The 25,636-nt window shown below is 41.4% G+C and overlaps 2 protein-coding genes across 6 annotated transcripts; one reads left to right on the forward strand and one right to left on the reverse strand.

Moving 5' to 3' along the window:
* LOC141771979 (alpha-tectorin-like) lies at window positions 1–14,876 on the forward strand. The gene is made up of 12 exons (XM_074642532.1): window positions 1–46; window positions 895–1,142; window positions 1,985–2,141; window positions 2,351–2,438; window positions 2,516–2,578; window positions 2,662–2,872; window positions 4,001–4,121; window positions 4,980–5,167; window positions 5,488–5,642; window positions 6,548–6,790; window positions 7,030–7,189; window positions 14,487–14,876. The coding sequence occupies exons 1-12, from the start codon at window positions 1–3 to the stop codon at window positions 14,874–14,876; spliced, it is 2,070 nt and encodes a 689-aa protein (XP_074498633.1).
* On the reverse strand, window positions 11,132–24,522 carry cdk16 (cyclin dependent kinase 16). Of its 5 annotated transcripts, XM_074644876.1 has the most exons (17): window positions 24,356–24,520; window positions 23,155–23,349; window positions 22,136–22,291; window positions 20,986–21,104; window positions 20,431–20,559; window positions 20,204–20,260; window positions 19,479–19,593; window positions 19,179–19,273; window positions 19,005–19,067; window positions 18,573–18,696; window positions 18,211–18,331; window positions 17,830–17,927; window positions 17,644–17,749; window positions 17,454–17,496; window positions 16,870–16,960; window positions 16,701–16,775; window positions 11,132–16,585 (listed from the first exon to the last, which is right to left on the reverse strand). In XM_074644876.1, the coding sequence occupies exons 2-17, from the start codon at window positions 23,276–23,278 to the stop codon at window positions 16,548–16,550; spliced, it is 1,554 nt and encodes a 517-aa protein (XP_074500977.1). In that variant the 5' UTR covers window positions 23,279–23,349; window positions 24,356–24,520; the 3' UTR covers window positions 11,132–16,547. The 5 variants fall into 5 exon arrangements, with proteins under 5 accessions (XP_074500977.1, XP_074500978.1, XP_074500981.1 ...); XM_074644877.1 differs by lacking the exon at window positions 22,136–22,291 and having other exon boundaries at window positions 24,356–24,522; XM_074644880.1 differs by lacking the exons at window positions 22,136–22,291; window positions 23,155–23,349; window positions 24,356–24,520 and adding an exon at window positions 21,828–21,845.
* Between the last annotated feature and the right edge of the window lie 1,114 nt (window positions 24,523–25,636).

The raw sequence follows: 25,636 nt of genomic DNA on the forward strand, positions 1-25,636 counted from the left end.
ATGCTCTGCCTCCTGCTCTACCTGGCTGCACTCAGTCAGCTCACAGGTAAACACACATCTGACTTCATCCAACTCCACCTGCACCATCTACACTCACAATGACTTCTCATAGCTCTGGAAATGTTGTAACATGTGCAGTATAAAGTGGTAATATTAAAATCTTCAACCTCTAAATATTAGTTCTTTCTTGAAATATTATGACCTTAATCTCAAATAATTACGCTTTTGACTTTATGTGGAATAATTATTTTCTCTGAATAGTACAACCTTTTTCTCGCAATATTATGACATTTGTCCAACATTTTCAAATTTCAAAATATTCAGACTTCTTTTCTTAAAATATGTCAACCTTAATCTCAAATTATTACGATTTCAATCTTGAGACAGAACTTTTATTTTGAAATATTATGACCTTAAGAACAAAGCTGTATTTTAAAGTACTACAGTTTGGTTTTTTTTCTTGAAATATCGCTACTTTAATATAAAAATATTATGATTTTAATTTAAAAATATTAAGAGCTTAAACTTGAAACATTTGGACTTTAATCTTGAAATATCCACCTTTTTAAGTAAGATTTTAATCTCCTTTTTCTGAAAATATTACGCCTTTTTCTTGTCATTATTTCCTCTAAATATTAAGACTCTAATCTATAAATATCACCACTTTTATAAAATAACAATTGTGACTTTAATCTTGAAACATTCTCTCAATATTACGATTTAGATTTTGAAATATTGCAACTTTCTCTTAGAAAGTTGATTATAAATTTAATCAAAAAATATTGTGAGTTTTTCCTTGAAATATTAAGATTTTTTTTCATAAAATTTTAACTTTATTTCTCATCTCAGCTCCAGCTGACTGACTTTATTTCTGAACTTTCACCATGTCTGCAGGTGCAAGTTCGATCAGTATGACCAACATTACGTGCACCGTGACCGGCCCCACTGTCATCGATTTCAGCGGCCAAGTTAGAACTATCCAGGATCGCTGTGCGTACAAACTGATGTCAGGTCCAGGCCTCCAGCTGCTGGCCACCTTCCAGGAACGGCGCCGCACAGATGTTAGTTTCTTGGACCATGTGATCCTGCGTCTAGACGCGCCAGCTGTTGACATTCAACTGGGACAAGGCGGAAAAGTACAAGTAAGCTACAGTCAGTTTAAAGGTCACACCAAGGTTTAAAAATGTTCTCGGTGAATCAATTCAACAGGCAGCATAATGTCAAGTACCTCACATGAGCTGCTGATGATACTGAATTCTACATTTCAGACAACCCTCGTTGACCACTTACGACCTGCTCATCTGCTGTGGAGGGTCATTTTAGCCAGAATTAAAATGAACCGTCTCCAGTTCTGAGAATTATCAATCACAAATGTAATTTAAGTTTTGGATTGTGTAAAGCGTTAGAGTTATTGTGATTAAAATCAGCATACAATGATCACAGACATCAAAACGACCACAAAGAAACTCAAAATGACCACAAAGAGACTCAAGACGGCCACAAAGTGATGCAAAACGACTACGAACAGACTCAAAATGAGTACAAAGAGACTCAAAATGACCACTAAGAGACTCAAATCGACCACAAAGAGATGCAAAACGACCACAAAAAAACTAAAAACAACCTTAGTGAGACGTATAATGATCACAAAGAGACTCAAAACGACCACAAAGAGACTAAAAAAACAACCTTAAAGAGACGTAAAATGACCACTAAGAGACTCAAATCGACCGCAAAGAGACGCAAAATGACCACGAAGAGACTAAAAACGACCACGAAGAGACTCAAAACAACCACAAAAAGACCCAAAACGACCACCAGGAGACGCAAAACGACCACGAAGAGCCTTCTGCTTTATAAATCACTCTCAGTCCTGTGTTAAGAGTGTTTTTAGTTCTAACACTTTTACAGCGATTCATTGGAGGGATTCTGAGGCTCAGATATAACTGTGCTTGAGCTGTGTATGTGATGTCTGTTTCTGCAGGTGAACGACACAACGCTGAGCTTGAGCGGCTCGCCTCAGACGGAACACGGCGTGGAGCTCTCTAAGGACATAAACGGAGTCACCGCCAAAGTGTCGCTCTCCAACTACGACACCACTGTCTTCTTTGACGGCACCACCGTACAGATCCACAGTAAAGGTGAAGAAAAATATAAGAAAGTGATGACTGATGGGATGTTGAGAGGTCAAAAACCTGCTAATGTGATTAATGTGACTATAATTCATACAGAGAGATGAATACCCAGGTTTATGTTCTGTATCACATCCCAAATATGATTCAAACCAGGACAAGTCATTATAGGGACCAGTGTGCATGTGGAGGTATTGACATACTGTGTCTGGCTACAGGACCAGGACTGGTCGGCCTGCAGGGCTTATGTGTGAACTCCAGCAGCCCTCTGAGTGAACTGAAGATCTCTGAGTTGAGCTCCGGCAGGTAAGAGACCTTTTCACCACCTGAACATCCACTAACTGCTGCTTCATCACATTCACCGTTTGTGTTTCGCCCCCTAGCTGTGAGATGCTGTATAGTGAACCTGCTGACAGTCGGATCAACTGCACCAAGATGACTGAACGGTGAGCAGAGACACACCTGAACACAAACTCTCCTCTGATCCATAAAACACACATATATATTATTAATTTATCTCCCACAACAGCTGTAATCTCCTGAAGGAGGCGCCGTTCACCTCCTGTCACAGCCACATCGACCCAGAGCCCTACATCACTGCCTGCAACGACACGCTGTGCAGATACCCGGCGGTGGACGGTCTCAACTGTCAGTTCCTGGAGGCCTATGCCGGAGCCTGCAGCCTGATGAGTAATGACACGCTGGAGGACTGGAGGGCAAAGGCCAGATGTTGTAAGCACGTCCATCCCTGTCTACTACTGTCTATAACCTTTATAACCTGTCTGTGTTGAATGATGTTACTAAACTGTTCACATCAGGTCAGGATTTCATAAAGTTTCATCACAGGTTCAGGTTTCACTGAAGTCTGAGTATTGAATGTTGTTATTACATGTTTAATGCGAGTTTAGGGTGAACATGTACGGTCCTAAATTACGAGCAGTTGTCCCAAATCCGGAATTCTTTCCTGTTTGTCCTGAAAATCAGACAAAAGGCCTTTACAGACCGGGGCGTGACGAATATACAACAGGAAAATACGAAATATTCACATATTACATGTGTAGGGCTTTTATTGTGAAAGGTAAGAACAGGAGGAGTGGATCTGGTCTGCGCTGCCTTAGTCACGGATGAAAGGAGTAATAAAGTTGAATGACCACAAAGAGACTCAAAATGACTAGAAAGAGACACAAAACAACTACGAAGAGACACAAAACAACCATGAATAGACACAAAACAAGCAAAAGAGACGCAAAACGACCATGAAGAGACTCAAAATTACTACAAAGAGACTCAAAACGACCACGAAGAGACTCAAAATGACTACAAAAGAGGCGCTAAACAACCACAAAAAGATGCAAAATGACCACAAAGAGACTAAAAACAACCACGAAGAGACTCAAAATGACTACAAAGAGATGCAAAATGATCATGAAGAGACTCAAAACGACCACGAAGAGACTCAAAATGACTACAAAGAGACTCAAAATGAACACGGAGAGACTCAAAATGACTACAAAGACACTTAAAAAGACTACAAAGAGACTTAAAACAATCACAAAGAGACTCAAAATGACCACAAAGAGGTTAAAAACAACCACAAAGAGACGCAAAATGACCACGAAGAGACTCAAAAGGACCACGAAGACACGGGATCGTGTCTAGATGGTAACCCTAGACCTATCCTAACCTCAACCATCTAGCCAGAGTTTCGCAAATCAAGGCTTACCATCGAGACACGACCCCCATACGGGCACTGTTATGTCCTAAATGAATTATATATCTTTTTTTAGAATTTCACTCTTTCTGGTCACATATGTGAGTTTATTCAACTATTGCTGATTAAACTGTTTCCCTCTGTAGCGCCGCCTCAGGGCTTCTGTCAGGACACCTTCTGCATTGCTCACGAGTTCTGTGGCCAAGGCATCACGGGTCGACCCGCCTGCCTCTGTCGGGCTAATTTTGCCTCCAAATACAGATCGAGAGATGCTCTAGGTAAGACTGTTTCACTCTGTGCAGCATCACTGACCTCACAAGTTAAGTTTCCCTGAAATTGTTGCACAACGTTTAAGAATTTTTAGATGCTTTTCATTTGTTATTGACTTTGTTTTTTACATACAAACAGCATTTGTTTATAAAGACCAGAATGTGAGCTGTGTACAATACAGACAACAGTAAACAATATGAAACTCGTCCATTCAGACACAGATGTAAAAGGTCACTATTAATTAATTGTTGTGAATGCTCAAAGTCATAATATCCCCTTATATCAATAATGTTATTTCTTTTGGGGAAGATGAGGAACATCTAAAAGAAAGGCAGTGGAAAATCAGTTCTTGTTGGAACAAAAAAGGAAAGGCAGTCGCTCTTTAGTCTTGATTTTGGTTGCGGCGTTCTGAATTAACTGTAATTTTCTTAAATACTTTTTAGGTATCCTGGTAAAAAGAGAGTTGCGGTAATCTAATGACTTGTAATGAAAACATGTATCAGCATTTCAGGTTCATTCATTTGAGTTAAAATGGTCTAACTTTGGTGATTTTCCTAAGATAATAAACAGTTAAAGTCTAAAATCACTCCTAGATCTGTAACTTGTCTTTCTACTTTTGTAGAATCCCTTTTATTCATTTAAAGAAAATGACTAAATATTGGTGTCAGTGAGAGAGGTAATAACATTCAAAGAGCTGTAAACAGAGATATACAGTTGTGTATCATCTGCGTAACATTTGACATTATGCTGACTCATACCAGAGGGAGCAGGTATAAAAGAACTGAATAGGGCCCAGAATACTTCCTTGAGAAACACCTTCAGATGTCAGTGTTGCATGTGTTTAACCTGTCTGCCCTGGCGTTCAGGTGACCCGACGGTCTGCGGGCAGGACTCTGCTTCAGTTTCCCTGGCTGGTTGTCTCCTGGCAGAAAGAGGCATCAACCACTCCGCCTTACACCTCAACGACCGAACCTGCGGAGGTCAGATGGATGAAGAGACCCACATGGTGACCTTCGGCTTTAACAACAGCAAACCCTGTGGCACAGTGATGATGGTGGGCGTCTCTCCTCTAATAAAGGCCTCCGACGAAGTGCTTGTCGGAGTCTGAAGTCTCCTTTCTCTGTTTTATAATTCTCAACACTTTCATCAGTTTTCAAGTCAACAACAGAGCGTAACACCACAAATGTTTTCCAGGAGATACTGCCTGAAAAAGTGCTCTGTTATGCTTGTTTGTATGATTCATGGCAATATAAATGCAGTCAATAAAAATGTAGTCCATTACAGTCCGACGAGCACTTTGTTTGAGGCAGACCGAAGTTTCCTGCACCTCTAACATCAGGCAGTAACACCATCTGAATTCCTCTGACTCTGCAGGCCTCAAACGACAAAATCATCTTTAAAAACACCATCAAGTCAAACAACAGCTCTGCGTCTGCTCTGTTCTCTCGCCAAGAATTCGTAAACATCGACTTCTCCTGCTTCTACCGCCAGCCAGACGTCAGAGCCTTGTCCTTCAAAATGAAAGGAGGGTGAGTAGTTCAACATGTTTAACCACGTTATTGAGACACAGCTTCTTTAAATAACTATACACCCCTTTTCCACATATATTGTGGGCGTTCAATTCATCACTTTTATTATCTTATAATACACCCATGGGCTGTATGCTGTAAGCCTGTACCGTGGTGGATGTATTAACGTCTCTGTTTCCAAACAACCGGCTATCGGCCAGTAGCTAGTAGTGCTAGTAGCATGACATAAACATAATTTAATGTAGTTGTAGGCTATTTACTAACACACAGGGCAAAATCACAGGACACAACCTCTTAAACATCCATGGTCTGTGGAACTTTTTCATGTCCTTGACATGGATTTTTCTAACTTCCATTTGTGTCCATCGCTCACTTTATGCTCCTCTGGGAAGCAGCTGGGCAAAAACGTTTAATAAATAAATAAGTAAATAGTTAGAATTGTATGCATATTTAGAATATTTTATTGTTCAAGGCAGGACATTTCAGTAGAGATATTAAATATGACAATAGAATAGAAATAATTTAGTTTTACTTTTGTACGGCACTTTGTAGGCGGACGTTTTACTGGCGTCAGGTAATCGCTTTCAGTCCAAAATGGCGAAGCGTAGCTCTGCTGCTGGGTGATGATGCTGCAATGGAACAACAAATTGACTTTCACTTTTATCAATATAGTACGTTCTTTGGTGTCATTCTCCAGGACGTGTGTGTGTGTGTGTGTGTATTACTCACATTGTGGGGACGTAAATCATTACATTTAAGGTGAAGACTTGGTTTAAGGTTTGGTTTAGTCTCCAGGAAATGATGTAAGTGCTGTAATGCTCTAAAGTGATGGAAACACAACTGTGTGTGTGTGTGTGTGTGTGTGTGTGTGTGTGTGTGTGTGTGTGTGTGTTCATGCTCCGCAGCAAAGCGTTGCAGCAGATCCAATCTGGATCTTGGAATTACAGTGTGTCTTTGAGCATGTGCACCGACATCGCCTGCACTACACCCTTCGACTTCTCTGACGGGATCCAGACGGACCAGACCGTCTACATGAACCTAAACACCGGCGGCCTAGACGGCAGCATCATCACCTTGGTGATTGAGAACTGCTGGGCCAACGACAACGCACAGGGCGACAATCTGAGATACGACCTCGTCACAGGCGGGTGAGCAGTAGGCTGTGGTGGAATGTAACTAATGTATGCACTTTCGTACAATTTTGAGGTACTTGTACTTTACTTGAGTATTTTTTTACTTCACTAATTTACCTGACAGCTTTATAAAATATGATGTCTTGTTGTAAATTAAACTCCCAACAGTTTGAAGAGTGATGTTAAAACATGTCTATGTTCTGAATGTAGATTACAGGAGATCACACTTGTGTTGTGTTCTTGTCTCTGAGCAGCTGTGGGAACCCGCAGGACAGCTCGGTGAAGGTGGTGGAGGACGGAAAGGGGGGAACCATGCTGGTCTTCCAGATGTTCCAGTTCCAAGGGAGCAACAGCGGCATCTTCCTTAGCTGCAAGATGAAGCTGTGTCTGAAGAGCGACGCCGGCTGTGTGCCGGTACAACAAACACATATCGATTTATTCGTCTTTATCCTACAGATCCTTTTTGTGTCGACGTCATGATGACGTCACGGTGTTAGCTGGAGGCAAAAACAAAGGAAAGACTGGAGGCTAACACTAGCAGTGGGCTAAAGTTGCACATCTAAAATGTCATCTTGCTGTGTTGTTGGGTGCCAGAATCCAGATATCACAGACATTTTACATGACAAACTGTGATTCGAGGCTCTAGTGAGCTACGATATCGCCGAAACGTTTCAGAGATGGAGAGTAAATGTTGCTAATATTTAGCCTTCTGCTAACCGTAGCCGTGAGCCGTTGGCTGTGGTTAGCAGAAGGCTAAAATATTAGCAACCCTTTCTCTTCATCTCTGAAACACTTCGCCGATATAGTACGACTCTGTTTTTGACTGACTTAACTGAAGGATAGTTAACTATAGTCATCCAAACTAACTAACTAACTAACGTTAGCCAGCCGTCTTCTCCTCCTGAAGTAGTCTCCAGCAGCGTAGGGGTTGGCTAATCTGGTCCCGTTGGTTAATGTTAACTTACTCAACTAACACTCGTGATCCTGGAGAGTGAGTGACAGAACATGAGAGAAACTAGTATTTCTTTCAACCACTGTTTCAAAAACAAGCCAACAATACTTGCTAGCCAGCGTTAACTAACGTGTTCAGAGAATTATTCTGCCTCCACTTTACGCTCCGCCCACAAAACACCTCATCATGGTTACTAACAGGAAAGGGTGCTATTAACATAAAGGTCTATTTGGGGGATAATCACACTCCATGTTTTGAAACTACAGTTTAATACCAGTACTACTAGTTACAACTTGAGCCCTGTATTTTTAAGTGTGTCCATTAACCGAGTGCTGACTGATCTGTGATCAGCTCCTGTCTGCAGTGTGCACATGAATGTACAAACAACAATTACTTTGATACTGAAGGAAACTTTTGTCTCTGTTTTTAACTGTGTCAGAAATGCCAGCAAAGAAGCCGCAGACGGAGATACATCAGGCCTCTATTTGAAGATGAGAACCCAGCCATCATCTCTGTGTCCTGGTCTTAGTGATGATCCAGGTGAATTTAGCCCTTCAGCAGAGTTCATTTGAGGTGAACTCTCACCTTTGAAACTGTCCAGCCAACCAGGCAAAGCTAACAGATAAATCTTGACTGAAACACGTAGTTTGAAGTTCTTTCAGCAGGTTCTTTACCTTCTTCATGAGGGTAGGAGCCACCAGACACACCAACCCAACATCGAACAACTTGCTGCGACGAAAGCCACCAGTTGCGTCGCCTCACGTCGCCTTTGTCTTGGCCAAGAAGTTGCACTCGAACACACCGCAAAGACTACAGCCAACAGCCAGATAACACGTACGTTCTGCGCATGCGTGAGAGGAAATAACTGTCCACACCGGTAGTCTGTATTCGTCATTCAAAAAGGGAAACCGGAAAACTGAGGATGGCAGATATACGAGCCGTTGTCATGATACGTACATGAAACAAAGCGGCGTCTGTCGACCATTTTCACACCACTCTCACTCACCACTTAGCTTCATTCCAGATGGCCATGTGGTTGTGAAAATATCCGTGTATTGGATTGATCAGATGAGATGAAGATGAAAAATGAGAAGAGCCTTCTGTGTTTTTCCTCTTGACTTTACTCGTTGGCTTGCTTTCCTCACTTCTGTTTCTCTTCTCGGCCAATCAGAGTGACTTCTCTCACCGACGAGCTCCGCCGCTGATTCAACATGCTGAATCGGCCGAAAAAACTCAGACACGGGCAGACTACAGCGGAAAAAACTAGACCGACAGACGCTCACCGACGGCCCCAAACTGTCCGACGGCCGACCGTCAGCTTGGTGTGTCAGGGCCTTAAGAATGATTGTAGAAATGGATCTTACGTTCAGCAGACGGGAAGGTTTTTCTCTGATGGTCAGCTGAATTCAGAACGAAGAGCAACAAATGTCACTTTTAAAAATGATCATTGCTCTGCAGGTTTGTAGAAAAGCCTGATGGGTAACACTAGTTTGTTCTTCTCAGGTTGTTTCCGGCTGTCGACCTTCAGAATGATTCCAGACTTTTGCTTCGTCCCAATCAAGATTCAGTCCAGTTGTCCTGATGGTTCCACTGGGAGGAGGAAACACTGATACTGAGCTCCTGGGACTGATTGTATAATCAATATATCACTATACTACTACTATACTAAACAATACTATTTACTTAACACGGTGGAGGTTTGCATTTTAAATATAACCACGTTGTTACATCTATCGTATCTGAACACATCGTAAGAACTCTTACTGTAAACTGTAGGACCGGGATGATACACCAAACTCCTGAACTATCCCGATACTTGGGTGGCGATTCGATATGTATTGCGATTTTTAAGTATTGCGATTCAATATTGTGTTTATTGCGATTTTCGTTAACTTTTTTTTTACACAAGACCATGGGAAAAAGTTGATGTAAAAGAAAAGTTGTCTGTAGTCAGAGATGTCCTGAAGTCAAATATATACTTTACTGGATGTGTAGTGTTTACCACTTTGGATTTAACATGTGAGGGTGCAGGTCGTATCGAGAGTAAATGTTTCTAATAGCAAGTATAAAGTACAATATTTACCTCTGAGATGTAGTGGAGTCAAATATTGTTAAATATTGTAGATGTAGTGGAGTACAAGTATAAAGACACATTGAATGCAGGAACAGAGTATCTCTACACTGTGATATTACTACTTTTAAGTATCAGATCTGAGTATTTCTTCCACTGCTGCTTCCGTTTATGATATTTAACACTAATTAGAGACTTATTAAATAGGACAATTAAAAGGTTAATGCAACAAAAGTGAAGTGAGCTAAGTGAAAATAGAGTTTAAAGACAGTAACAGAGTCCAGTTTAACACACAAACTACACTAAAGAGCTAACAGGTAAAAACACGCTGTAATTAACATGTTAACATCTGTGCTGATTCATTAACCTCCAGTTATCAGCGACACACAAGGTGAAAACACGGTTAAATCTCATGTTTCTGCTTTCAGATGCTTCATATAATGTTTGATAAGGTTCGTGAGGAGATGTGAAGCAGCTCAAACACTCACCTGTAGCTGTAGATCAGCCCATATTAAGACATCCGACAGGTAGAGAGGTGATTCAAACCTCCTCAAACATCCGGCTGGTGGGACAGTTCAAAACTGTCAAAAATGATCACAAACGTACAAATAAACAGTAGAAGAAGAAGTACTCAGATATTTTACTGAAATAAAAGTAGTAATACCACTGTGTACAAATACTCTGTTAGCATCGAAATATACTTGAAGTACCAAAAGAAAAAGTAGTCATTATACAGAATGTCCCATTTCATAATATTATATATTATATATTATATTATTGGATTATAATTATTGATGCATTAACTTTTCATTCCATAACAATTTCAGTTAATTATATTTTGTATAAATAATCTGAATCTGCAAAGTCATCAAATAAATGTAGGGAAGTAAACAGTAAAATATTTTCCTCCAAAAAGGTGGTGGACTGTAACTAAGTACATTTACTCAAGTACTGTACTTAAATATTGTACTTTTTAATACACTGCATTGATCTGACAGCTTTAGTTTCTTTGCAGATTCGGATTATTAAAACAGAATCTAATCCACTAATAAATAATGATGTATTATTATAGATTAAACTACCAGCAGTATATAATAAGTAATGTATTATTATAGATTAAACTACCAGCAGTATATAATAATAAATTATGATGTCTTAGTATAGATGAAACTACCAGCAGTATATAATAAGTGATGTATTATTATAGATTAAACTACCAGCAGAATATAATAATAAATTATGATATCTTAGTATAGATGAAACTACCAGCAGTATATAATAATAATAATAAATGATGAGGGGTCAGAGGTAAACACAAAAACAAACAACCATCGCTGATAATAAATAAAGAGTTTTAATGTATATTTATATACTTTAAACATATCCAGAATACATGTAGTAAACATAATTGTACACAATAGGATATACTTTATTTTCCATACTTGGACTGATATTTCAAGTATGCAGATCAGTTTTATAGCATCAGATACGTCGCAGTGCTTTCCTGGTAGATGGAAGAATATTCAAAGAATAAACAGCATAGAAGTTATCTGGAAGAGTGCCATCATGCAGTGCAGTATATTGCAGATAACTTTGGTGTGGTGTCGTCGACCAAAACAAAAGCGTTTTCATTTTTGCAAAAGCAGAGAAAACAGCATCTGGATCCATGTGGACTACAAACTAACCCATTTCCCCCCCACAGCTCATTAAAGTTTGATTTACTCTAAACGAGACTAATATCGCGATCTACTTCAGTCAAGAGGAACAGGTTGTTATAACGGAGAGCTATGAAGAATATAAAACATTATTACAGCAAAAATAAGGCCAGAGAGGAATGCTGGCAGCACATCACTCGCTGTGTAAATTCATAAGTGCATGTATTTATTTTACCACTCAATGCCGACCGTGATATTAATTCTATTGATTGATTATCTGTGATGAATACAATCAGTGTTCTAATCTAATCTGTTCTATTAGCTGCAACAGCAGCAGTGTAAAACGGATGATATTAACCTACCTGATGACACGCGCCGCTGTAACTGCATGTTATTGTTCGGTGGCATTACGAACGTTACGGCTCAACTAGTTTACATTTCTAACATGTATTTCCCTCAGCTGAGAATCTGTCTCTCTCATAGAGAATATGGTTTTACGTTTTACATCAGTTCCTGTTCCTGAAAACAAAAATCCAGATGAACCAGTGACCTGAAGAGACATTTAGTTTCAGATAGTTGAAGAGCAGCTGAGGAACACAACACTACAGATTAAAACTAACCTGTAATAATCAAGAACTCTGTACACGTTATTACTGTAAACTACTGCCCACATCAACGGTGTGTCGTTACATTCATCATCAACTCAGCACCATCATGGCTAACTGAAGCTTCACTTTGACTCCGCCCCCCCCCACCCTGTGACATCACAAACACAGTGAAGTCAGAAACTCCAGTTCTTCTCTGAGGGCGAATTCATCACTTTTTGAGTGTCAGTGGATGAAATTAAATGTTTTCACGCTGAGCAACAGAAAGATAATTTAAAGTCACACATTAACCTAAATTACTTCAAGTTATTATTTTTTTGAATACTTGATTCTGATTGGTCGATCATGGCGTTCTACAGTCTGTTATTTCTTTATAGCAGACCGTTGCTATGTATAACATACCGTTGCTATGGGCTCAGCTCTGATGTCAGACTCAAATTATTGATTTCTTAAGTAGCCGTGTAATAAGCGTGATAATGTACAGCTAGCAGGTCATTTTTGTGAAATAAACCCCTTCGCGTCGGAGTGCGGCATCGCCCTGTCGGGGTTTATTTCACAACAATGACCGGCTCGCTGTACATTATCCCTTACATATTAACAACTAAATCATTGAATGCAGAGATTTTCAGGCTGACATTTTCTTGTTTCTGTACTCCGACAGATTTTTAACACTTTGGAAATGTTCTTGTAATGTTCCTAATTTTTCGTGCGTTTTTCTATGAATGTCCAGCGCCAATTTCCGCTCCAGTCTTTTTAAAATAAACTTACATCTTCACGGGAAACAACTTTGTTAGGTTTAGGTAAGAAAACCACATAGTTAGGTTGAGGAAAGATCATAGTTAAGTAACACCACACCGGAAGTGGTTACGCGACACCGGAAGTGATGTAACTTGAGTACAGAAGTTACGTGACAAATAAATCAACGTTGACTTTCGGTTTTGACGGGACATGAACAGCGGTCTCCTGGTGAAGGTCTAGTGGGTTTTGATACATATTTGGGTTGAACACAGCTAGAATCAATTATTTAGTATTTTTCAGTTTGACATTAAGGAGCTCTGCTGATCAGCAACAAATGAATCCACTGATAATCAATAAAACATGCATTCTTTTTAGGGCACTGTATATTTCTAACCTCTCACATACAAACGTGTACATATGTGTCACTTTTACAGCAGATTAAAGAATCATTATTAACACTCTGATCAATCATTATTGTCTTCTGATCAATATTTCTCTATTGCTAATATTTTTTCACAGCTAAAAAATAAAAGTTCACATCAGCAACATCAGTTTGTTTAAAAAAATATTACCGCTCCTCAACCTGAAAAACAAAATCCTAAAAAGATGTTTTTCAGAGAAATCACTTTATCTGAAGTGACGAGATTCTCAAGATCAAACCATCTGAAACTGACAATCTGCTGGCAAAGCCCCGCCCATGACCACCGATAAGCCCCGCCCATGACCACCGATAAGCCCCGCCCCTGACCTCCGATAAGGGGATGTCACTGAGGATCAGGTGACATCACACCGTCCTCTCCTGGTTCCCGACAGTCGGTGGGAAAAACAACTTATTGACCTCCAGTAAAATAAATCCTGTTAAAATAAAATGATCTGTGATAAAGAGCACGTATAAAGAAAACAGCTCACAGCTGTTTACTGCAGACTTACAGTATACCTGTATATATATTTACAGTATCACTGTATTTTTACAGTATTAGTACATATATTACCAGTATTTCATACAGTCTGAGTGTACGACACACACATGCAGAACAGCAGAAACTAATTTCACAATTTCAGAATAAAAACAGTCAGTTTCTTTTCTTTTTCTTTTCTCCGTGGATTTCAGTTTGAACAAACAAAAGTTTTTCAGTCGGTTCTATAATAAATAACACTTAAGTGTAAATGTAGTACTGTAAATATAATACTGTACTGTCAATGCAGTACTGTACTGTCAATATAGTACTGTACTGTAAATGTATTACTTAAAACAGGTATAAAACACCCTTCATCCCTCATAAATCGCCACCTTAAACATGGTGGAGGGGTTTGTGTGCCCCAGTGACCTGTGTTGTCGAGGGCATTAGCTCCTGGTAGGGTCTCCCAAGGCAAAGTGGTCTCAGAGGAGGGGCCAGACCGAAAGCGATTCACAGACCCTTTATGAATCTGCACCAAAAGAGTTGTGGAACCTCACCCGGAAAAAGGAAACCGGGGCCCCCTTCTGGAGCCACACCTGGGAGGGGAGCTCGCCGGCGAGCATCTGGTGGCCAGGCTTTGGCACATGGTGCCCGGCCGGGCACAGCCCGAAAGATCAACATGAAGCCGCCACCCTTTGGGCCCACCACCCGCAGGGGATAGGCATTGGGGTCGGGTGCAGTGTGAGCCGGGCGGCAGGAAAAGGTGGGGATCTAGGTGTGCTGATCCCCAGCATCGCAGACTGGCTCTAGGTACGTGGAAGGAACCGGAGCTGGTGCAGGATGTGGAGCAGTATCAACTAGATATAGTTGGACTCACCTCCACGCATAGCTCTGGTTCTGCAACCAAACTCCAGGAGAAGGGCTGGACTCTCGTCTTATCCGGAGTTGCCCAGGTTAAGAGGCGCCAGGTGGGTGTGGGGATACTCACCAGACCCCGGCTGAGCGCCGCTGTGTTGGAGTTCTCCCCAGAGAACAGGAGGGTCGCCTCTATGATACTACGAGTCGCTGAGAGGAAGTCTTTGAATGTAGTTTGTGCTTATGCACCAAACAGCAGCTCGGAGTACCCGGCCTTCTTGGCGTCTCTTGGAGTATCTTTGAGTCGCCGACTGGGGTCTCGATAGTTCTGCTGGGGGGACTTCAACGCTCACATGGGTGATGATGGAGAAACCCAGACGGGGGTGATTGGAAGGATCGGCCTGCCTGATCTGAACCAGAGTGGTGTTTTGTTGTGGGACTTCTGTGATGGTCATGGATTGTCCATAACAAACACGTTCAAACATAGGGCGGTTCCTAAGTTTACTTGGCACCAGAACACCCGAAGCCAAAGAACGATGATCGACTTTGTGGTCGTATCATCAGATCTGCGGCCGTATGTCTTGGACACTCGGGCGAAGAGAGGAGCATAGCTGTCAACTGATCACCACCTAGTGGTGAGTTGGATCAGATGGCGGGGGAGGCGGCCAGACAGACCTTGGAAACCCAAACGTGTCATGAGGGCGAACTGGGAACGTCTGGCTGAGGCCCCTGTCCGCGAGGTCTTCAACTACCTAAGGAAGACTATTTTGCGCATCCCGGGGGGAGGCTGGGGACATCGAATCTGAGTGGGCTTGTTCAAAGCCTCCATTGTGGAAGCGGCTGCGAGGAGTTGTGGTCGGAAGGTCGTCGGTGCCTGTTGTGGCGGCAACCTAAAGTCCCTGTTGAATGGAAGACCAGAAGACCAAAGAGCCATTCGGTCCTTGTATAACCACAGTGAGAGCTGTGTCTGTATACTCGGCACAAAGTCCAACACGTTTCCAGTGGGTGTTGGCTTCCACCAGGGTTGTCCCTGGTCACTGATCCTGTTTGTGATTTTCATGGACAGGATCTCAAGGCGCAGCCGGGGGGAGGAGAGTGTCCGGTTTGGGGCTCTCAGAATTGCGTCTCTGCTCTTTGCAGAGACGCAATTTGCCTCCCTTTAAAGGTTTTCTGAGCACGTCCAGCTGGTAAGATGCCCCGGGGTAGACCCAGAACACATTGGAGAGATTATATATCTGGTCTGGCCTGGGAACGCCTCGGGTCCCCCAGGAAGAGCTGGAAAACGTTGCTGGGGAGAGGGACGCCTGGGTTCCCTGCTAAGCCTGCTGCCCCCGCAACCCGACCCCGGATAAGAGGAAGCAAAATGGATGGATAGTATAAAACAGGTGGAAATCAATCTGTTTGTCGGCACCACTTCCTGTGAGAACTGATGATGAACTCTCTTCGATGGTTTGGTTCTGCTTTTAAATTTAAACAAATAAAGTTTGAACTCAGTGCAGTTCAAATTTAATGACGAGTTATTTATGGACTTTAACAGTGTTGCTGCAGACACTGCAGGTGTTCACACAGCTGACACCTGTATTCAGCTGTTTCCATGACAACAAAGTCTTATGTGTTTAATCTGAAAGTGGAAGACAGAATTCACTCCAACATCTGTTCTGTTCAATAAGCTTTAACTCAGTCATCCGTTCATGTACGGAGATGAATCTGTTGTTAACTGATTGGTCAGATGGCTGCTGTGATTCATTATTGCATCTGTCTGTCTGTCTGTCTGTCTGTCTGTCTGTCTGTCTGTCTGTCTGTCTGTCTGTGTAGACAGCAGGCTGCCATTCTCTTCCCTTCTTCTCTTGATTAACAATAAGTTCAGTGTCTTCTTCTTTTGTTTTACTCCTCCAGAGAAAAAAAAATCATCACCTCCTTTTCTTTCAGTTTCCCTTTGTTTCTGACCCCGCCTCCACGATGATGTCAGAAGACCAGACCGCGCCTTCATGATGATGTCAGAAGAGTAGACTCCGCCTCTTGGCCGGACTGATTGCTGAACAGAAAAAAAGGCGTTTTTATTTTAAATAAAAAATGTATTTAAACTCAACAAACAGCATCATGTGTCACCAATATAGAAAGACAAACGTGAGCGTGTGTGTGCGTGTTACCTGGATCAGGTGTGACTGTCGGTCTGATTGCTTCTTTTTCCAGTTGAATCTCTGACAGACTGAAGATGGACGTTGCTGAAACAACAGTCAGTGAGTGATTTTGTGATGTCACAGTACACAGTGACATTATGGATTAAAAACAGGGGTCAAAGGTCGTGTTTAAACTTACAGTCAGGAAGTGTTACCACTCTGCTTCCAAGCTTACTGAAATAATTATGATGCATCGCCTCCGCTGCTGAGATCCTCTTCTTCCCTTCGAACTGAAGTATAAATAAAAAAGTTATCGTATGAAGAAAACAACACAATAGACACCTCAGTAAATGTCCCACTACTTAATTTTGAAGCCTTAATGTGTCTTAAAAAAGGCGGTTTCTAACAAGTGGCTAAATGAGACTACTAAACGTCATGACATGAACATTAAATCATCATCTCAGTTTAAGGATCTTAAAATCACTGTTCTATTATTATTATTATTATTATATTATTAGTTATTATTAATAATTATTATAAATTTGTATTATTGTTATTATACATTACTATTAAGAGTTATTCTATTTGTTATTATTACTATTATTAGTTATTAGGAGTTATTCTATTTTATTATTATTATACATTACTATTTAGAGTTATTCTATTTGTTATTATTAATCTATTTATTATTATTTTTATTTTTTTAAAGTAATTATTCATAGAATAATTCATATTCTGAACTGGACAGAAACCAGAAAAAAACACGTTGAGATGTTTACTGACCTGTAAGAACTTTGACAACAAGTCGACTCCTTCACTGCTGAGCCTGAACAACACACACACACACACACACACACACAGTCAACTTAAGCCAAGTTTCTGCAGTACAGTAGTGTACCTGTGCCTGTGTGCAGTACAGTAGTGTACCTGTGTGCGGTACAAATGTGTACCTTTGTGCGGTACAGTTGCGTACCTGGGAGTGTGGTTACTCAGTCTCTCTGCTCGGTACTGAGGGTAATTGTGCGACACAAATTCGTCATTAGAACTGATCCCAGGCCAGCTCTTCTCTGAGGGAGTACCTGCACAAGAAATATACACAATATACATCAAACACACAGTTTTCTATAAACAGAAAAAACAGAAGCTGATTGGTTCTCACCGAGGAGTTTGAAGATGAAGTGAAGCTCCTCCTCCACCGTGGAACCAGGAAACAGAGGTCGACCTGTCGACATCTCATAGAAGATACAACCAACACCCCTACAGACAGACAGACAGAGAGACAGACAGACAGACAGACAGACAGACAGACAGACAGACAGACAGAGAAACAGGTAGACAGACCATTAGGCCGACAGAGAGACAGACAGGTCATTAGAGTCTGGATCTCTGGAAAACTGATCAATTATGGTATAATACATACATAAATATATACAGTATACATATACATATATACACACACACACACACACACACTGTGTATATATATATATATACAGTATATACAGTATACAGTATATATACACAAAACTACAGTACTGACCACATGTCGATGTGAGTGGAGTAGTCGGTGCTGCCCAGCAGGATGTCCGGCGGTCGGTACCACAGCGTCACCACCTCATTAGAGTACGTCTTTGTCGGGATCGACTTCGCTCGAGCCAAACCTGAAACACACACAACACCTGAGTTACATCATTATAGTGACATCATCACTGTGTTCACAACCCTTCAGTAACATCACAACATTACATTACATTCATTTGGCAGTTTTCAATTCAGTTCATCCACAACAAGAACAAAAGTAACATCTTAAATGAACATTTGAATTCATATTCTCACACACAAGACTGTCCACGTTAACATGTTGTGCTAAACAGCAGCAGTAAACAGACGCAGTGAACTCACCAAAGTCAGCCAGTTTGAGCTCTCCTCGCTCGTTGATCAGCAGGTTTTGGGGTTTCAGGTCTCTGTGGAGAACTTTCCTCCGGTGACAGTACGACAAACCTCGCAGCAACTGGAAAAGAAAGAGCTGAGGAGACAAAAAACGGCAAGCTGAATGAGAGGTGAGTGAAGGTAAACATCAGGTGAGCAGCATGTCACATGTCTTATATCAGCGTCAATGACGCCATGTCAGTCAGTGATATGTAATCTGTAAACTGCTGTATACGTAAATATGAGGGCTGGGACGATACACCCAACTCCTGATTCAATACTATCACGATACTTATGTGCCGATTGTGATTTTTGTGAACTTTTTAGATTTTTTTCCCACCCCTAATAAATATATACAAACAGCTGTATCGGTAGTACTGACAGGTACATTACAGGTTTTCTCACATTGACGTTGTGAACATGGATGATGTTTCCACAGTCATCCAGATACTGTTTCAAATCTTTGTCCTGAAACACACAAGAAACACGATTAAAGGCTCAATACACCAAATATCAAGGTGTGTGTGTGTGTGTGTGTGTGTGTGTGTGTGTGTGTGTGTGTGTGTGTGTGTCTCTCACCAGATACTCAAACACCAGTGTGAGGGACTTCTGTGTGTGGATGATGTCATGAAGCGTGACGATGTTGGCGTGTTTCAGATCCTTCAACAGAGACACTGAGGGAGAACACACACACATTAATATACGCACGCACGCAGGTACTAGGGGGGCTAGCAGTCTGATCAGCACAGCTGTAGTACACTGTAGTACACTATAGTACACTGTAGTACACTATAGTACACTGTAGTACACTATAGTACACTGTAGTACTCTATAGTACTGTAGTATCGCTTCTGCAGTACAACATAAGTACTGTAGTACCTTCTCTGATAGCAGTACACGGAGCTCCTTCTTCATGTTCCAAACGAATCTCCTTCAGAGCCACGAGGTTATCAGTCAGTTTACTGCGACCTTTATACACTGTAGCGTAGGTCCCCTGCAGAAAGACAGGTAGAGAGAGAGACAGGTGAGAGAGACAGGTAGAAATACAGACAGGTGTGAGGTGCAGGTAGAGAGAGAGACAGGTGAAAGAGACAGGTAGAGAGAGAGACAGGTAGAGAAAGAGACAGGTGAGAGGGACAGGTAGAGAGGGACTGGTGAGAGGGACAGGTAGAAAGGGACAGGTGAGAGGGACAGATAAGAGAGACAGGTGAGAGGGACAGGTGAGAGAAACAAGTAGAGAAGGACAGGTGAGAGGGACATGTGAGAGAGGGACAGGTGAGAGGGACATGTGAGAGAGGGACAGGTGAGAGAAACAGGTAGAGAAGGACAGGTGAGAGGGACATGTGAGAGAGGGACAGGTGAGAGAAACAGGTAGAGAGGGACAGGTGAGAGAGAGACAGGTTTAGAGGGACAGGTGAGAGAGACAGATTTAGAGGGACAGGTGAGAGAGACACAGGTGAGACACCGGTGAGAGATAGAAAGGTGAGAGAGAGTGACGTGAGAGGGAGACAGGTGAGAGGAAGACATGTGAGACAGACAGGTAGAGAGGGTTCGATTCAAACAGTTTGGTCTGTTCACATCAACACAGTCAGGTGAGTCCTCACCTCTCCCAGTTTGTCCAGTTTGATGTACGTCTCCAGTTTCCCAAAACCAATCTCTGACTGCAGACACAGACAGAGAGACAGACAGACAGAGAGACAGACAGACAGACAGACAGACACACAGAGAGACAGACAGACAGACAGGAGATGGTTAATATAATCTGTGAAGACACCAAATACTAATAATAGAATACAATAGAAACCGGAAGAGTAGAAGCAGGTAGATATACCAGAGACACTCTGCGCAGCCGTCTGCTGATTGGCTGCTCGAACAGAGCCGGACCAATCAGATTAAACTTCTCCAGGTAACCGTCTGGAAGACGAATGTCAGCCGGTAACGAGAGACGTTTGTTAATGTCCTGAAACACAACAGAGAGAGAGAGAGAGAGAGACATTAAGATCATAATTCTTACTGCGTTAATTATCCCTCCATCCATCCATCCATCTTCTTCCTCTTATCCGGGGCCGGGTCGCGGGGCAGCAGGTTTAGCAGGGTATTCCAGACGTAACAATGACCCGCTAGCTGTACATTATCCCGCTTATTACACGGCTACTTACTGAAGAAATCAATAATTTGACACAAAAACGGTCCGCCAGAGTCCGACATCAGAACTGCGCCCATAGCAACGGTCTGTTATACATAGCAACGGTCTGCTATAAAGAAAAAACACACCATAGAACGCCGTGATTGACCAATCAGAATCGAGTATTCAACACGGCCGTGTAATAAACCAACGTAAGTGTGGGTTGTTGTGTATACAGTACGTGTGTTACTGTGTGTGTACCTCTGTAGAGATCTTCTTGTTTCTCATTCTCACTTTAACTGGACTCGGAACGTCGTCTGAAGAAGACACCAGATCACTTTCTCCATCTGAACTCATCTTTACATCCTCATGGACGATCTCTGAAAATACACAAACATACACACAGAGAACATGAACACAGTACATAACAGCGGTACCTTTTACCGAGGGGTGAGGTGACTGGAGAAGGCTGCCACTGCGGTACACCCCGTGGTGGGGGATGTACCACACCTGGCCATCATGCATTACTACCCGGTCGTGCGGTGTGGATCAGGTAGTATTTGTAGTATTAGTACCTAGTCGTGCGGTGTGGTTCAGGTATTATTTGTAGTATTAGTACCCAGTCGTGCGGTGTGGTTTAGGTAGTATTTGTAGTATTAGTACTCAGTCGTGCGGTGTGGTTCAGGTAGTATTTCCAGTATTAGTACCTAGTCGTGCGGTGTGGTTCAGGTAGTATTTGTAGTATTAGTACTCAGTCGTGCGGTGTGGTTCAGGTAGTATTTCCAGTATTAGTACCCAGTCGTACGGTGTGGTTTAGGTAGTATTTGTAATATCAGTACCCAGTTGTACGGTGTGGTTCAGGTAGTATTTCCAGTATTAGTACCTAGTCGTGCGGTGTGGTTCAGGTAGTATTTGTAGTATTAGTACTCAGTCGTGCGGTGTGGTTCAGGTAGTATTTCCAGTATTAGTACCTAGTTGTACGGTGTGGTTCAGGTAGTATTTCCAGTATTAGTACCTAGTCGTGCGGTGTGGTTCAGGTAGTATTTGTAGTATTAGTACTCAGTCGTGCGGTGTGGTTCAGGTATTATTTGTAGTATTAGTACCCAGTCGTGCGGTGTGGTTCAGGTATTATTTGTAGTATTAGTACCCATTCGTGCGGTGTGGTTCAGGTAGTATTTGTAGTATTAGTACTCAGTCGTGCGGTGTGGTTCAGGTATTATTTGTAGTATTAGTACCCATTCGTGCGGTGTGGTTCAGGTAGTATTTGTAGTATTAGTACCCATTCGTGCGGTGTGGTTCAGGTAGTATTTGTAGTATTAGTACCCAGTCGTGCGGTGTGGTTCAGGTAGTATTTGTAGTATTAGTACCCAGTTGTGCGGTGTGGTTCAGGTAGTATTTGTAGTATTAGTACCCAGTCGTGCGGTGTGGTTCAGGTAGGAGCTCAGGCTGCGTCCGAGGCCTCGAGGTTTCCTCAGTGAGCTGCTGTACGACTGAAGAAGAGACTGAACTGAAGAAGACGAACCTCGAACCTTCAAACCTCCAGAAGAACCTCGAAGTGACATCACCTCTGATGGAGGGATGATGGAGGGGTGATGGAGAGATGATGGAGCGATGATGAGGGGTGATGGACGGATGATGAGGGGTGATGGAGGGATGGTGGAGGGGTGTTGGAGAGGTGATGTAGGGGTGATGGAGGGATGATGACGGGATGATGGAGGGGTAATGACGGGATGATGGAGAGGTGATGTAGGGGTGATGGAAAGGTGATGGAGGGATGATGGAGAGATGATGTAGGGTTGATGGAGGGATGATGGAGGTGTGATGGAGGGGTGATGAAGGGATGATGGAAGGGTGATGGAGGGGTGATGATGGGATGATGGAGGGGTAATGGAGGGATGGAGGGATGATGGAGGGATGATGGAGGGATGATGGATTGGTAATGGAGGGATTATGGAGGGGTGAAGGAGGGATGATGGAGGGATAATGGAGGGGTGAAGGAGGGATGATGGAGGGATGATGGAGGGGTGATGGAGGGATAATGGAGGGGTGAAGGAGGGATGATGGAGGGATGATGGAGGGGTGATGGAGGGATAATGGAGGGGTGATGGAGGGGTGATGGAGGGGTGATGGAGGGATGATGGAGGGGTGATGGAGGGGTGATGGAGGGATGATGATTGGTTGATTTTGTGGAAAAAAGGAGAAAAAGAAAAGAAATATGTCATCAGATCAGCAGCAGACTGATTGATCGTTTCAACAGACAACCAATCAAAATCATAAATCCAACCAACCAATCAGATCAGAGGGAGGAGTCAGGTGACACTTTGTTCCATAACACCACTGTGATGCTTCAAGTTGTGACCTCTCAGGTGTGTCCCTATGGAGGTCACACCTGATCCTTTGTGTGTGTGTGTGTGTGTGTGTGTGTGTTACCTGAGTCACTGTGTGATGTCACTTCCTGATTGATGGTGTCACTCAGTGTCCTGTCCCCTCCCCCGGCCCCTCCCCTCCCAAGGGTGAGTGACAGCTGCCGTTTGATCTTCCTCATCCTCTCCATGAGGGGGGGGCGGGGGGGCAGGAGAGGGCGTGACGCTAAGGGGGGCGGGGCAGCCAGCCTGCAGACAACACCTGCACAGGGAAACACAGGAAATCAACAGGGTTTTTCACGGCATTTAAACTGGTCCAGTTCACATCATTTAAACTGGTCCAGTTCACAGCGTTTAAAAGGTCCCATATCGTAAAAAGGGAGATTTTCATATCTTTTATATTATAAAGCAGGTTTAAGTGCTTTATAAATACTGTTAAACTATCAAAGCGCTCAATATACTGAGAAATACAAGTAGTCCGTATTCAGAAATTGTGCGTTTGAAACAAGCTGTTAGGATTTCTGTCCATTTGTGATGTCACAAATATACAATATTTAGACCATTACACGGTTTTAAACGTAAACATTCTAAATGTGTCCCAGTTTATTTCCTGTTGCAGTGTATGTGAATGACATCAGCTGACAGGAAGTAAACATGGACCCAGGCTGTTGCCTAGCAACACAATTATGTTGCAATCCGTTGAAATGCGCTAAAACGGAGCGTTTCAGACAGAGGGTAAATACAGGCATATTCAGACAGACAGTATGAGGAAAATAAAGTGTTTTTTGAACATTACAGCATGTAAACATGTTCTATTAGAAACACAAAATACAAGTATGAACCTGAAAATGAGCACAATATGGGACCTTTAAACTGGTCCAGTTCACATCATTTAACCTGGTCCACTGATGTGTTTAGTTTGTATTATGTGTTGTGTTCTGGTCTGTCGAGGTGAAATGAATACAGACTATCTGACAGTTAACATGATATCACCTGGCTATGTACCTGGATCTGTGGTACCGTCTACGTGCTGTGTTTCCTCTGTATCAGTGTGGAGGACGGGGTCCGTCTAATTCCTGCAGTAACTGTGTATTCACTGTATCAGTGTAGAGGACGGGGTCCGTCTATGTCCTGCAGTAAATGTCATCAGTGTGATATAAATAGCAGCGGAGGCGGAGCGGAGCGGGTTTCTCTCTCCGTTTCTTTGGATAACGGATATAACGGTTTTCCCCGGTAACACACGGAGCTCGGTGGTGTGGTTGACTCACCGGGAGGGCTGGTCCCGGTCTGTCCCGGGTCGTCCTCGGCTCGGTTCAGTCTGACAGAGTCTCAGGTCTTTCTGGCTCCCAGTAATCTGCAGCCATGTTGCTGCTGCTCCGCTGCTCCTCCGGTCCTCCTCCGGTCCTCCGGTGCGTCCTGACGGAGACACTCACAGCACCGGGAGTGACGTCACAGCACGTCCCGGTACTCTGTTTTCTTAAAATCATTTAATTATACAAACAATAAACACGCACATAATACATAAATGAATGAGGTCATCATAAAAAATAAAAAATAATCTGTTCATTTTTAAAAACAAACAACAAAAATAATATTTACTATAATACAAATGTTTTAACATTATTTCACATATTTACAATAATAATAAATATTTACTATAATAGTTATTCTAACATTATTTTACATATTTACAATAATAATATTTACTATAATTCAAGTATTCTAACATTATTTTACTTATTTACTATAATAATATATATTTACTGTAATGCAAGTTCTAACATTATTTCACATATTTGCTATAATAATAGAGATTTACTACAATACAAGTATTCTAACATTATTTTACATATTTACAATAATAATAATATATATATATACTATGATAGAAGTATTCTAACATTATTTTAGATATTTACAATAATAATATATATATTTACTATAATAGAAGTATTCTGACATTATTTCACATATTTACTATAATACAAGTATTCTAACATTATTTGACATATTTACTATAATAATAATAATAATAATAGATATTTACTATAATAGGATTCTAACATTATTTCACAAATTTCCTATAATATATATTTACTATAATAGAAGTTTTCCAACGTTATTTTATATATTTACTATATTAATAAATATTTACTATAATAGAAGTATTCTAACATTATTACACATATTTACAATAATAATAGATATTTACTTTTATGCAAGTATTATAACATTATTTTATATATTTACTATAATAGAAGTATTCTAACATTATTTTACATACTTACAATAATAGATATTTACTATAATACAAGTATTCTAACATTATTTAACATATTTACTATAATAATAGATATTTACTATAATACAAGTATTCTAACGTTATTTAACATATTTACTATAATATATATTTACTTTAATAGAAGTATTCTAACATTATTTTACATATTTACTATAATACAAGTATTCTAACATTATTTAATATATTTACTATAATATATATTTACTTTAATAGAAGTATTCTATCATTATTTCACATATTTACTATA

This window comes from Sebastes fasciatus, chromosome 8, assembly GCF_043250625.1.
Source record: "Sebastes fasciatus isolate fSebFas1 chromosome 8, fSebFas1.pri, whole genome shotgun sequence".
In the NCBI taxonomy this organism is placed as follows: domain Eukaryota; kingdom Metazoa; phylum Chordata; class Actinopteri; order Perciformes; family Sebastidae; genus Sebastes; species Sebastes fasciatus.